The sequence below is a fragment of the Rhinatrema bivittatum genome, chromosome 1 (assembly GCF_901001135.1).
Source record: "Rhinatrema bivittatum chromosome 1, aRhiBiv1.1, whole genome shotgun sequence".
NCBI lineage: Eukaryota > Metazoa > Chordata > Amphibia > Gymnophiona > Rhinatrematidae > Rhinatrema > Rhinatrema bivittatum.
This window is the reverse complement of record NC_042615.1, coordinates 469,724,887-469,737,862: the sequence shown is the minus strand read 5'-3', so window position 1 is coordinate 469,737,862 and position 12,976 is coordinate 469,724,887. Positions and strand designations below refer to the sequence as shown.

The following is a 12,976-nucleotide window of genomic DNA, read 5'->3' as shown; positions in this document are numbered from 1 at the left end:
TTTCTTCCACTATAGGGTGGTAATCCTCACACATCTAAGTTTCTACCAAAAGTAATATAAGCTTTTTGTATTAATCAAACTATCTTGTTATGTATATTTTCCCAAGGCCACAAACTCATAAAGGTGAAAAATCCCTTCATACTCTGGATTGTAAGAGCCCTAGCTTACTAAAACAGAACTTAGTCTCATCTGGCTTCTTAGTTATGTCTCTTTCAATTCTGACAGACTGGGTATGACAGTGGTCAAATGTACAAGGCCCAATTGGCTAGCAAACTGCATCACACACTGCTTTACTGCTAGCAGGCATACAAATCCGATACCACCAAGGCTCGTCAAGTTAGAGTCATGGTTACTTCAGTGGCTCATTTACAAGCAGTACCATTTAAAAATATCTGCAAAGCTGAAACATGGTCGTGAGTACCCACCTTTGCATCCTATTACTGTTGGACTATCTGAGTATCCGTAAATTCGGAAAAGCAGTTTTGCATAGCCTGTTCACCTAGTAGTCTACTCTCCACAGTGGTGTCCAGGTTGCCTACTCAGTAAATACACTGCTGTGATCATCAACGTAGGACTGTCCATCTTCCATGGCTAATTCAGCCTTGGTTATTGATTGAAAAAGCAAGTTTGCTTACAGTAAAGCGTTTTCTATAGGATGAACTACCAATGCTAAATACCCACCCACCTGCCTTCCCTGGGGAGTTGATTACTTAGCTAGTTAGCTCTGAAATTGACTTTGGGGGATTTATGTGGCAATCCCCATGCGAGAATTCGATTTTATGCTCAGAGCAAAATATCCCCTAGCTAAAAGAGCAAGAGGTCCATCCGGTTTTGCCGATTATCACCCACATGTCATAGCTAATTCATCCTATCTGTGGAAAGTACTGTTTACAGTAAGTAGACTTGCTTTTTCTACAGGGAGTGAAGTACATTCATATGCCCTTCAAGCCTGTGATTCGACAGTGGAATCTTAACCTGATTTTCAGAAACTTAGATATGACGGCAGAAAAAGATCATATGGCGAATCTAGTCTATCCATCTGCCCAATTAATTTAGCATTATAATTCTCATCACTTCCTTAGAGATCCCATACTTTCTCAAATTCAGATACCTACAGTACCTGAATGTATTTCTCTGTCCCCAGTGGGCTCACAATCTATGTTGTACCTGAGGCAATGGAGGGTAAAATGACTTGCCCAAGGTCACAGGGAGCATTTGTGGGATATGAACCCTGGGTTCATAGTCTGCTGATCTAACCATTAGGCTACTCCTCCATGCCTATATACATCTCCCATGTGTTTTTGCATCCTAAATGTTCTACTCTGCATTTTTTTAGCGTTAAACCCATAGACTATTTGTGTAGCTTAGCATTAAACACCTAGACCAGTGATTCCCAAACTTACCTGGAGGACCCCCTAGTCAATCAGGTTTTCAGTATATCTATAATGAATATGCATGAGATAAATTTGTGTGTACTGCCTCCACTGCATGCAATTTTTCTCATGCATATTTATTGTGGATATCCTGAAAACCTGATTGACTAGGGGTCCTCTAGGACAAGTTTGGGAACCTCTGCTCTAGACCATTAGTGTAGCTTTGTAAGATCCCTCCTCATGTTTTCCACACCTTCCTGGCTGTCCACCCTGTTATTGATTTTGGTGCCATCAGCAAAAAAACCAAACCTTTCCCGACAGTCCTTTTTATGTTGAAAAGAACCGGTCCAAGGATGATGTCTGAGGCATGCCATTAGTAACACTCCCTTCCTCAGAGAAAACTATTTATGCAACCCTTTGTCACCTCCCACTCAGCCAGTTTCTAAACCAGTCACTGTCTCATACCAAGGGCATTCAATTTGTCTCCTATGCGGAACTGTGTCAAAGTTCTTATTGACATTCAAGTACACTACATCTAACGCACTCCCTTGATTCAGCTGTGTCTGGTCACCCACTCAAAACAATTGATCAGATTTGTCTAACAAGGTTTACCACTGGTAATACCATGCTGCCTCGAATCTTGCAATCCATTGGACTCCTAAAACTGCACGATCTTAAAGTATCTGTTCCATTAATTTGCTCACCACAGAGGTCAGACTAAACTATGGCTCCATCTCCAGTCATCTTGAACTACTCCTGATCTAAAGATGCATTGAAAAGGTCAGCTAGCGTTGTTTTCAAGACATCTCTTAAGTTCCCTTAGTAGCTTCAGATATATCCCATCTGGCTCCATCACCTTATTCACTTTTAGTCAGCTCCTCATGAACACACTATTCAATAATCTATTGAGGTTTTTCACTTCCAATATTTTATTCGTTTTATGGTTCTGCTTCAGGCAGTGAATGCTGAAAAATATTTAAGCAATTTTGCTTTTTCCTCAGCCTCTATATGTTCTTCCCCTTCATCTGAGTCTCAAAATGCCACTTTTGCATTTCTATCACTAACATCTTAAAAAAAAAAATTCTTGGGCCCCCATTTTACTGTATTTGCTATTTTTTCTTCTGTTTGAATTTTTGCATTCCTGTCTACTTTCCCAACTTCTCTTATTGTTTCCAATATTCTTCTCTGCGATTTCTTATAGTTTATGAAAACTAACATTTTCTTCCTTTTCAGCTATTTCTTTAGAAAACCAGTGGACTTTCTTCTTTTTTTTATTTACTTTCTTAACAAAACAATTAGTTGCTGTTATATCTTTTTTAGCTTTTCCTACTGCTCTCCTACTTCCCCTAGATTTTCCCATCTAGCTAACGACTCCTTGAGGTACTCCTCTGTTTTGAGTTAATTCTCCTGATGTTTAGGACTCTCATCTTTGAATGAACTTTCATCTCTTGCACCCTAATACTGAACCACACCATCTGGAGATCACTGGATCCCAGATGGATCATCCACTTAACATCAGAAATATTGTCCCCGTTGGTAAGCACCAGGTCCAATATTGCCTCCTCCGATGTAGGTCCTGTTATCAGTTGACAGAACAGTTCTCCTTGCAAAGAATTCAGGATCTCCTTGCTTCTAGAAGACACTGCAGCTAGGATGTCCCATTCAACATCTGACAGATTAAAATCCCCTAGTAATAGCACCTTCCCTTTAACAGCAATCCTGTGAATATTCCCATTAAATCTATTCATTTCTTGTCTGTGATGGTCATCTGTATATTACACCAATATAAATAATGTTCATTCCCTCTTTCCATATTAGCCCACAGTGCCGCCTCCTTACCTTGTAAGCCCAACAGTGCTGCTGCTTTAATATTATTTTTATATATGCCATGCCACCTCCCTTCCTTCTTTACCTGATTCTTCCTGAATAGATTGCAGCCTGGTATAACTATATCCCAGTCATGATTTTCTGTATATCAGGTCTCTGACAGCCACTATCTTTAAATCAGCTTCTTCCATGACTGCCTCTAGATCTTGGAATTTAAAGGCTTTAGTATACATAGACTTCCAAACTTTGCCCTGCTTACTGGCCTCTCTATTAGAGTTTCTTGAACAGGCTACACTGAAGGATCTTTTTTCTGAATACTATTTTTCTGGTGGCCATTTGTTCAGTTAGGCATATATCTGAAATGCAGTCTTTAATTTGTAGGGATCCTTTCCTGTTTTTCTTTTTTTTTTTAAATATTTTATTGAATTTTATAACATTGCTTTACAATGAAATAATCAAGGTATTTAAAGAAACAATCATTATTACAAACAAAAAAAAATAAATCCCATTTATCATCCACATTTGTATTAATACAGTCCACATCTAGAGAAAAGGAGGAGAGCCCTTTCCTGTTTTTCTTTTCTTCTAACTAGGTCTCTCTGCATCCAGTTCCCCCTCCTTGTCAAGATGCTTTCTTCATTCCACTTAAATCTAACTAATTTCTTTTTCAAAAGAGGAGTGTTACGGTAACGATTGATCACGCCAGTTATTGCATGTCCATCAAGTTTTCCTGCGGTATATAGAAGTCAATAATCCATTTCAAAAATCTGAAACTTCTTTTTTTTTTTTTTTTTAATTCAGAGGACCACATAGAGGTGAGGCCGCTCTGAAGGCAACTTTGGCCAGGTGGATTAAAGACACAATTGTGATAGCTTATCTGTTGAAAATTTGCCAGGTTTTAGAAAGTCCCTGGAACCATTCTACGAGAACTTACGTTTCTCTGTAGGCAGGATATTTTTAAGGTAACTACTTGGTTTTCCTTGCATTATTTTATGAAGCACTGCTTCGTAAAATAATATCATAAGAATACTGGCTATTGCGTGGACTAGACCACAGTAACTTGGTAATAACATCATGAAAAAAAGCTGTGTTCTGTCTCCATCTACTGGTATGGGGAGAATAAACCCATGAGTCTGGACTGGTGTAGCAGGATTTAAGGAAAGAAAATAATCAGGTTAATTTCCTTCCTTATGCATCTTGGCTAATGTAGGGAATGGGGAGGGGGCTATGTAATGATTAATCTTGTGGGAATTTCCCAAATATAGGTCAAAATAAGGAAAATTATTATCACAGCAAATTTAGAGGTATAAAATTTAATTCACTGCTCTAATCTTCTGTATTCCAAACCAGCAGCAGAAGTAGGAAGACTGCTTGTTGAATAGGTAATCATAACAATACTGGTGATACACTTCTGGCATTGCTTATTTAAAACTAGCATTTCAAATGTCAAGTCACTTTTTTCTTAATACAAACAGTTGCTTTAGAACCATTTACCATAATTAAATGTGACTGACTACAAATTGTATATAAAGAACAGTTGTTAATTCTAACCATAGAATGTTTTTTCAGTGCTACACAACCCAAGGCCTCGATCTCACTAGAGTGACTGTGGTGGATTCCAGTCTACAGATTGTTTATGATACTTATGTTAAGCCTGATAATGAAATCATTGACTATAACACTAGGTATGTTTAAGCATTATATGACTGTTAATGTGTCCTAATGTGCATTGTTAGATGTTTAGATAGGACTTGTGAATCTCACATATAACTAGAACACTCAGACTAACAGTTTTCTTTCCATATATATATATATATATATATATATATATATATATATATATATATATATATATATTAATATTAGTTTCTGCTGCTTATAGAAATAAGTACTAATGGACTGAGGGAGTAATTTTCAAAAATGTACACTCTTAAAGTTGAGTTTATGCCTATAAATACACTTTACATATGAAAGTGGGCTTTTGAAAATTGCTATAACATATGCTACTTTTATGCACATAAATCCTTTTGAAAATTACTCCCTATGATTTTAAACTTGTAGTTAAGGATATTTCTATATTTTGGAGCTTGTACCTATTTGTAATTTAAAAAAAAAAAAATATAGGAAAAGAAAAATAGTATCGTTTGCTAGCAAAACAATTTGGAAGTTTATTGGTCAAATTTATCAAAAATTAGTGGGGCCGCCTTTGATAGTCACACATTGAAAAGAGTACTTTGTACTTACAGCATTGCAGGAAGATAAGTTCTTGCAAATATTTGGTACAAAACTGATTTTAGATAAGCTTCTACACTGTTAGTGGCATACCAAAACTTAATATATCTAGATAGTCTAGGTTCCACATAATTTTTAGGAGAGTTCTCCCAAAAATTTTATTCCTTAGGATACTCTAGGTTCATTCTAGAAACATTAACACAAGGGCTTTTTCTGTCCTATTAGTGCCTGAAGATAAAAAACAATTTAACTGAATCCTTAGCTGAAATGCATTCTGATGGAACTGGATAAGCTAATGACCCATACCTGAAATAATGGGATATCGGAATTATAGAGGATTAATAAGAATAGATATTGCCAAAATAGTAAAGGATTCTAAAAACCTGGACCTTTTTGGGAAGAAGCATACAGGCTGATGTAATATCTGCTCCCATAAAATGGGTGCCCATGATTGAGCGCCTACTCTCATAACATGTTATTTATACCCAATTGTTGGATGTAATTGTATATTTGTTTAATTGTTCAATCTGTTTGATGTAATTTTCTGTTCCTTGTTCCGTGTAAACCGAAGTGGTATGCACTAGTGCATGAACTCCGGTATATAAAAGCCTTTAAATAAATAAATAACACACGCCCAGCCACCTCTCCTGGGTGGGCAATGCATTATTTAAATAAGGTTGCACTAAAAAGGAGACGCAAGGAATAAGTTGTGCGTCCCTAGTGCATTCATTGCATTGGGCGCCCAGGCGAAGTAGCTGTGCACCAGTTCGGAAAATGGATGTTCAATTATTGAGAATCTGTTTTCCTAACCCACTCACAGCCATGGGTTAGGAAAGCAGACACTTAATTAATGGGCATCTTTTTTTCTAATCTGACTGCCAGCAAGATTTTTTTTTTCCCATACTGCTTCCTGTGGTTCTTCCTCCTAGTATCAGGACGATACTCATTGGGTGAATGGTTTCTCTCTGCCTCGGGGGGGGGGTAATAGTTAATAGCTCCATTTACATGCATTTACATGTGATGAGTGCTATTAGCTACGTGCTGGTTTGGAGGCACTAATCCCTTTATCACTTCAGGTGTATAAAATGCATGTCCAAGAACACGTTAGCCTGTGTGCTAGGCTCAGCACATGATAGAGCATTGGCCTGTTAGATCCCCTACAGCATCCTTCCAAATGCAATAGTTGCACACTATTGTGGAAAAGGCCCAGCAATTAACTTTCTTTCAAGAGAAGTAGGCATAATTCTACTACCTATTGGATACCAGTGAGGTGTACAAAAAACACTTGCTCCATACAAGCTGTGCTGCTTCCAGACAGCATCGAGCCTCTGCTAGATGCATTGATATGTACAGGTTCACATAGTTGCAAGCTTCAGAAAAGATGTATAAGAAATACTTGCCGACATACTATGTAGTGGAAGTAGCGTCTTCAAGTTGAGGTTAGAGGAGATGAATCTTAAAGAACACCACAGCATTCTTCAGACAAATAACCACTGTCCCTGCCTCTCTGAGGATCTGCAGTGGAAAGAGATGGACCACTGCCATACTGGGTATAAATGATGGACTGAGGAGTAGTGTATTATGTCATAGAACACACAAACACAAATTTGTAAAAGCAAATACTTTGCTGATTTTTACAATATTTAGTAAACAAAGGCAAACTGTATTGCAGAATAAAGCTATGCAAAACAATTTGTACAAAGATACTTCCCTCCAGCCCCCCTTGAGTCAGTGTATCTGGAAAATTGGGGGAGACAAGCTTGGCGATCACCATGAAATGGCTGAGATACTCTCCCTGATCTGCCAGAGACTTCTTGCCTTCTCCTAGGATAAGCAGTATGGCAGTCCTCATATGGGTGACATCATCCGATAGAACCTGGCACAGAAAACTTTTGTCAGTTTCTAGAAACTTTGACCAGCACACTGAGCATGCCCTGCATGGAGCTGTCCGCACAAGGTCCCCCTTCAGGCTCTTCTTTTCGGTGGTGCAGTTGCCTTGCGGATCGTGGAGCTCCGTTTATTTCTTCCTTTTCTCGACAAAGTTCAGGTTTTTCTCGACTTCGTCAGGTCCCCCCTTCACGATCAGTGCCTTCTTGGTCGATAGGTTTTTTTAACGTTTTTTTCCTCTAGCTTGGGGTCAATCCCCAGTGCTTTGCCGCACGGTGACCACTGGTCATTGACTGCATGCCAAGGGTCTCTTCTCTCATGACGTCGACCGGTTTTCGTCTGTGTCCCTAGTGTCCGCGGACCACGTCCTCACAAATACGCATGAGGGGCCTCGCATGATATCCATTGGTGTCTGTGACCAGATGACCCCCCTAAGGCTGTCGGAAAATTTCTTCAGGGTGCCCAAGTCTGCTCCATTTACACCTGCTTCGGATCCCTCAACTCAGAGAGGTCATGGGCAGCCTCTCAACATGCTTCCCTTCGCTATTCCTCTTGCCAGTCCTTCGAAGGATCGTGGGGATGGTGAGAGAGCCTTGATCTCACCACTCTCCCAGATATCTGTATCCTCTGCTTCCTCAGCACTGGGGAAAGACCGACCCGAGCATAGTCACCGGTTGCAGTCTATGCGCAGTACCGGCAGCTGCCAGGTCGCCACCAAAGCGACACCGGTCATCGGAGGTCCCATCTACCAATGCCCCTGGTAGTCCTAGGCATTCCCCAGATATCTGTGCCAGGCACTATGCCTCCTCGAGGTTCCAAGGACAAGCCGGTGACTCCTTGTCCCCCTCCCTCAGTTCTGACTCCACCAGACTTTCAGGAGGAGTTGGACCACAGGGGTGCAGTCAGTGCTCTGAAGCACTTTGAGCACCACGGACTGTTGGTGCCACCAGCCCCCATACCAGTGCCCGAGCACCCTCTGTCTATTTTAGTACCCTTGCTGGAGCATCTGGACATCCTTTTGGGTGTCCTACCGATGCAGCCAGAACCAGAGGGGCCTTCAATTGCTCAGCGGCCACCAATGCCCTCCACCGGAGTGATACCAGTCCTTGGGTCCTCCAAGGAGGAAGAGACAGGCGAAGCAGTGGTTCTGAGACCATGATTCCCCGAGCCCCTGCTGGGCCTGTCCGGTCTTATGCATCCAGTCCCCTCTGCCAGGGGAACCATAGATTTCCGCAGTACTCTTGAGGCCACTGAGGATTTTCGAGCCCAGGGCTGATACCTCTCATGTGCCTCGTCCGTGGCATATTGACCCTAGTGAGGAGGAAGGGTCTTACGACCCTTGGGGAGATGATTCTACGGAGTCATCCTCTGAGTATTCTGACAAACCCCTCTCAGAGCTCTCCCCTGCCAGAAGAGCCCCCTGAAGATCTGTCCTTTGCAAGGGCCATGGCTTGAAGCCATTCCATTTTAGCTGCTCATGGAGGGAGAATGCATGACACAAAATGCTGGAAGTACTCTAGATTGTCGAAGCTCCTAAGGAGATCGAGGCAGTTCCCATCCACGACATTAAGGACTACCTCCGGATGTGGGAGCATCCCATTTCTATCTACCCCATCAACAGAAAGACTGATGCAACCTATTTGGTGCAGCAGGCCATGGGTTTGACAAGCGGCACCCCCCCCCCCTCCTCGTCACCAGTCAGTGGTCATGGAGTCCACCCTGAAAAAGGCCCGATGCCCCCAGGGCGAGAGCATAGGGAACTTGATGCCTTGGGCAGGAAGGTCTTTGAGGGCGCTATGCTGGTGGCCCACATTGCTGTCTATCAGCTGTACATGACCCAGTATAAACGCAACCTCTGGAAATGAGTCCAGGACTTTGCAGAGGGCCTGCCTCAACAGCAGGGGGACTTTTTTGGCCATTATTCTGCTGGGCCTAGATGCTGGCAATTATGAAATGCAGTCCATCTATGATGTCTTCAAGACAACTTGCATGGCTGCGGTGGGCATTGGTGCCCGGAGGATGGTGTGGTTCTGAGCCTCTGACCTCCATCCAGAGGTCCAAGAAAGGCTCGCAGACCTCCCCTGTGGAGTGAAAACCTCTTCGGGGATAAGGTCTAGGATGCTCTGGCTGCTCTGGCTCTGACAGTGCAGGCACTACAGACTCTGGGGTTCATCATCAACTTCCCCAAGTCTCATCTCTGCCAGTCTCTTCAGCTGGACTTCAAAGGAGCTAGGTTGGACATAGCATGGGAGAGAGCGTTCTTGCCCAGGGATCCAGCACTTGCCGTTGCCTCACTGGCCACCTACATCCGCAACAGCCAGCAGGTGTCTGTCCGCCTCTTGCTCCACCTGTTGGGTCACATGGCAGCCTCCATCTGTTACCCCTCTCACCCCCCTGTGCATGCAGAAGGCTCAATGGACCTTCAGGTTGCAATGGCAACAGGTCTCCCAGGACCTCATCTCCTGTCGCAGTCACATGTCTTCTGCGAGTGTCCTGGTGGGAAGACCTCTCCAACTTGGAGAAGGGACTCCCCTTCCAGACTGCTCCGCCTCAGGTGGTCATAACCACCAATGCCTCTTCTCAGGTCTGGGGAGCCCATGTGGACGGTATCCATACGCAAGGTCTCTAGACTGTCCGCAAAGCCCGCTGTCAAATTTCCTGGAGCTTCGAGTGATCCATTATGCCTTGTAGGCATTTAGAAACCAGTTGTTGCACAAGAAAGTCCTTGGGTACTTGCCAGGTACTCATAACCTCGATTGGCAACTGTTGGAAACAGGATGCTAGGCTTGATGGACCCTTGCTCTGACCCAGTATCACATGTTCTTATGAACAGGCTCCGGACGGGACAACCAGATGAAGATGTGGTATATCAACAAGCAGGGCGGTATGGGTTCGTTCATCTGCCACGAGGCTGTGCAAGTGTGGGCCTGGGCCCATTCACAGGGGATGTCTCTGCGAGCGACATACCTGCTGGGTCGACATACCTGCTGGGTCGCCTCAGTGTGCTGGCAGACTGAGTAAATCCTTCCAGCCAAACGAGTGGTTCCTCAACCCGGAGGTAGTGGCTGAGCTGTTTTGCTGATGGGGTACGCCGGATGTGGGCCTCTTCGCCTCCCTGTACATAAGAACATGCCATACTGGGTCAGACCAAAGGTCCATCAAGCCCAGCATCCTGTTTCCAACAGTGGCAAATCCAGGTTGAGAACCTGGCATGTACCCAAAAACTGCCTATCCCATGCTACTGATGCTAGTATTGCAGACAACTTTATGCCACGGTGAAGAAATTGACTAGAGGGAGAATTTGAGTGACTAACCAACGTAATTCTCTTTAAAGTATTCGCTTATATAAACTTAAGATTAGCTCTCAGGTTGTTGTAAATTCTGGGTTTGCTGATGTTGTATAAGTGGAAGGGATGACTAATGGTCTGTATTTAAAATATCCACAAAGTCTTTGGTGATAAGTCAATTAAGGATGGTCTCCTCCCAACTGGACCCTTGTCCGTTTGTAATTTATACAAAATTTGAGTTTGAAACCTTTTGAGAATATAAAGGCTATTGTTAGTGCCTTTATGGTGGAGGGTTATTTGCCTACCCAATTGAAAAATGCTACAGTGATACCTATAGAAAAGGATGAACAGTTTTTGTTGGAGGAGCTGACAAATTATAGACTAATATCTAATCTTCTGAATCTTGCTAAAATTGAAAAATGTTTTGCCTCAATTGCAGGAGTATCTTGCGAGAATCTGATTTTAAACACAGTTTGGATTTAGGAAAGTTAACATGGAGCTATTGCTGTTCTCTTACAATTGTGATGCATCAGATGCAAGATAAAGGTCATTTGGGTATATTCGTACATTTAGATATTGCATCAACATTAGATACCATAAGACGCATGATTTCATAGTTACAGAATATTGGTATTGGGCGGGGGGATTAGTCTTTAACTGGTTTTTCATTTATTTTATTTGTGTTTATATACTGCTTTTACAAATATAATTTAATCAAAATGGTTTACAATAATAGTAAATCCAAATTGCAGACAGAAGCACTACTGCACATAGATAATCACAGCACCAATAAATTCAATGTCCACACAGGCTTCTTTATGGTATCGTAATTTTCATTTTATACGGCAACTCCACAGTGTATAAATAACAGCATTTAGAAAGGGGTCCCCCGACACGGACCCGTGTTTTGCCGCGAGGCTGCATCGGGAGGGACAGGCAGAAAAGTTTTGTTCTTAGTGCAATTCAAACAATGGCATCACTGGGAGTGATAATCAAAAATAAATCTGAAGACCCTTCTGATCTTAATAATCTTAGACCTATTGAATCTTTACTTTCTTTAGCTAAGCTTCTTGAATCAGTGATGCCATTGTTTGAATTGCACTAAGAACAATTTTTCAGCCTATCCCTCCCGACGCAGCCTCGCGATGAAACATCAAGCTAAGTTGAGAAAACATTGCACAAATCTCATCTTTGGGTGAGCTTCCTCATCAAATCTTCACAAGAGAGCACTGTTCTGTTCATACGTCTCACTTTGAATGTCAAAGTGGCCCCTAACTCCTACACTAATACCTAAACCTCACCTCGAGTTACTAGGTGGGCCTCCCATAGAGATATAAATACCTATCTAGCGTGAGGGCATTATGGCTAGTTGCTCTCGCTCCCTCCTCCCTCCCCCCCCCCCCCCCCCGATGCAGTACTAGTTGCCGGTTCCTCTGAAGAGGAAGCTCCATCGAGGCTGGCACGTACACTGTGACCGGAAGCCCCCATCCAGCTTTACCAGGGCTGGCACCGGTGCCTAGGCCTTTCGACAAAGGCCTAGCACCCAGGGCCTCATGCCCTGTGGATTTCAATGAGGATGAGGTCCCATATGACTCCTGGGGGGAGTACACTGGAGAACCCTCCTCCAGAGGGCTCAGAGGGTCTCCCCTCAGAACCATCTCTTCCTGAGGAGCGAAGGCAGTCTTCTCCGGAGGACTTGACCTTCACAGGTTTTGTATGGACAATGGCTGAGGCCATCCCATTTCAGTTGATGACTGAAGAGGATGTCAGGCACAAGATGCTGGAACTCGTACAGTTGTGGAGGCTCCCAAAGAGATCATGGCAGTCCCGGTGCATGAGATCTTTGAGTTACTGTTGAGGATTTCGGAGCACTCCTCACGGTACCATCTGTAAATAAGGTGGACAGGGTTTACTTCAGCCAAGAGACTACTGGATTCAAAAAGCATCAGCTGGCAAACCAATTGGTAGTGGTTAAATCTGCTCTGAAGAATGCCAGATACTCTTGGACCCATGCCTCTGTGCCCCTGGGGAAGGATCACAGAGCGCTGGATGGCCTTGGGAGGAGGGGGGGGACACGATGCTTATTGCCCGCATTGCTCCCTACCAGCTCTATATGAGCCAGTACTCTCGCAACTCTGGAAGCAGGAGGTGACAGAGCAACTGCCCCAACAGCAGCAAGACACCTTTCTGTCCCTGGTGCGTCAGGGCCTGGAGTGCAGAAAACTCAAGGTGCGCTTCACCTACGACGTTTTTGAGACAGTTTCTGCACGAGAATTGGCACCCGCAGAATGTCATGGTTGTGGGCTTCGGATCTCCGACCTGAGATACAGGAAGTACTCACTGACCTGCCATGTACAGGAGAGAATCACT

The 12,976-nt window shown here is 43.3% G+C and overlaps 1 protein-coding gene across 3 annotated transcripts in view; it reads left to right on the top strand.

Moving 5' to 3' along the window:
- Positions 1-12,976, top strand: part of LOC115093962 (RNA exonuclease 1 homolog) — a 298,859-nt gene that overhangs the window by 169,128 nt on the left and 116,755 nt on the right. For all 3 annotated transcript variants that reach the window (XM_029606496.1, XM_029606504.1, XM_029606512.1), the window contains exon 13: positions 4,770-4,885. In XM_029606496.1, the coding sequence (XP_029462356.1) occupies positions 4,770-4,885 (116 nt within the window). The remainder of the gene's footprint in view (positions 1-4,769; positions 4,886-12,976) is intronic.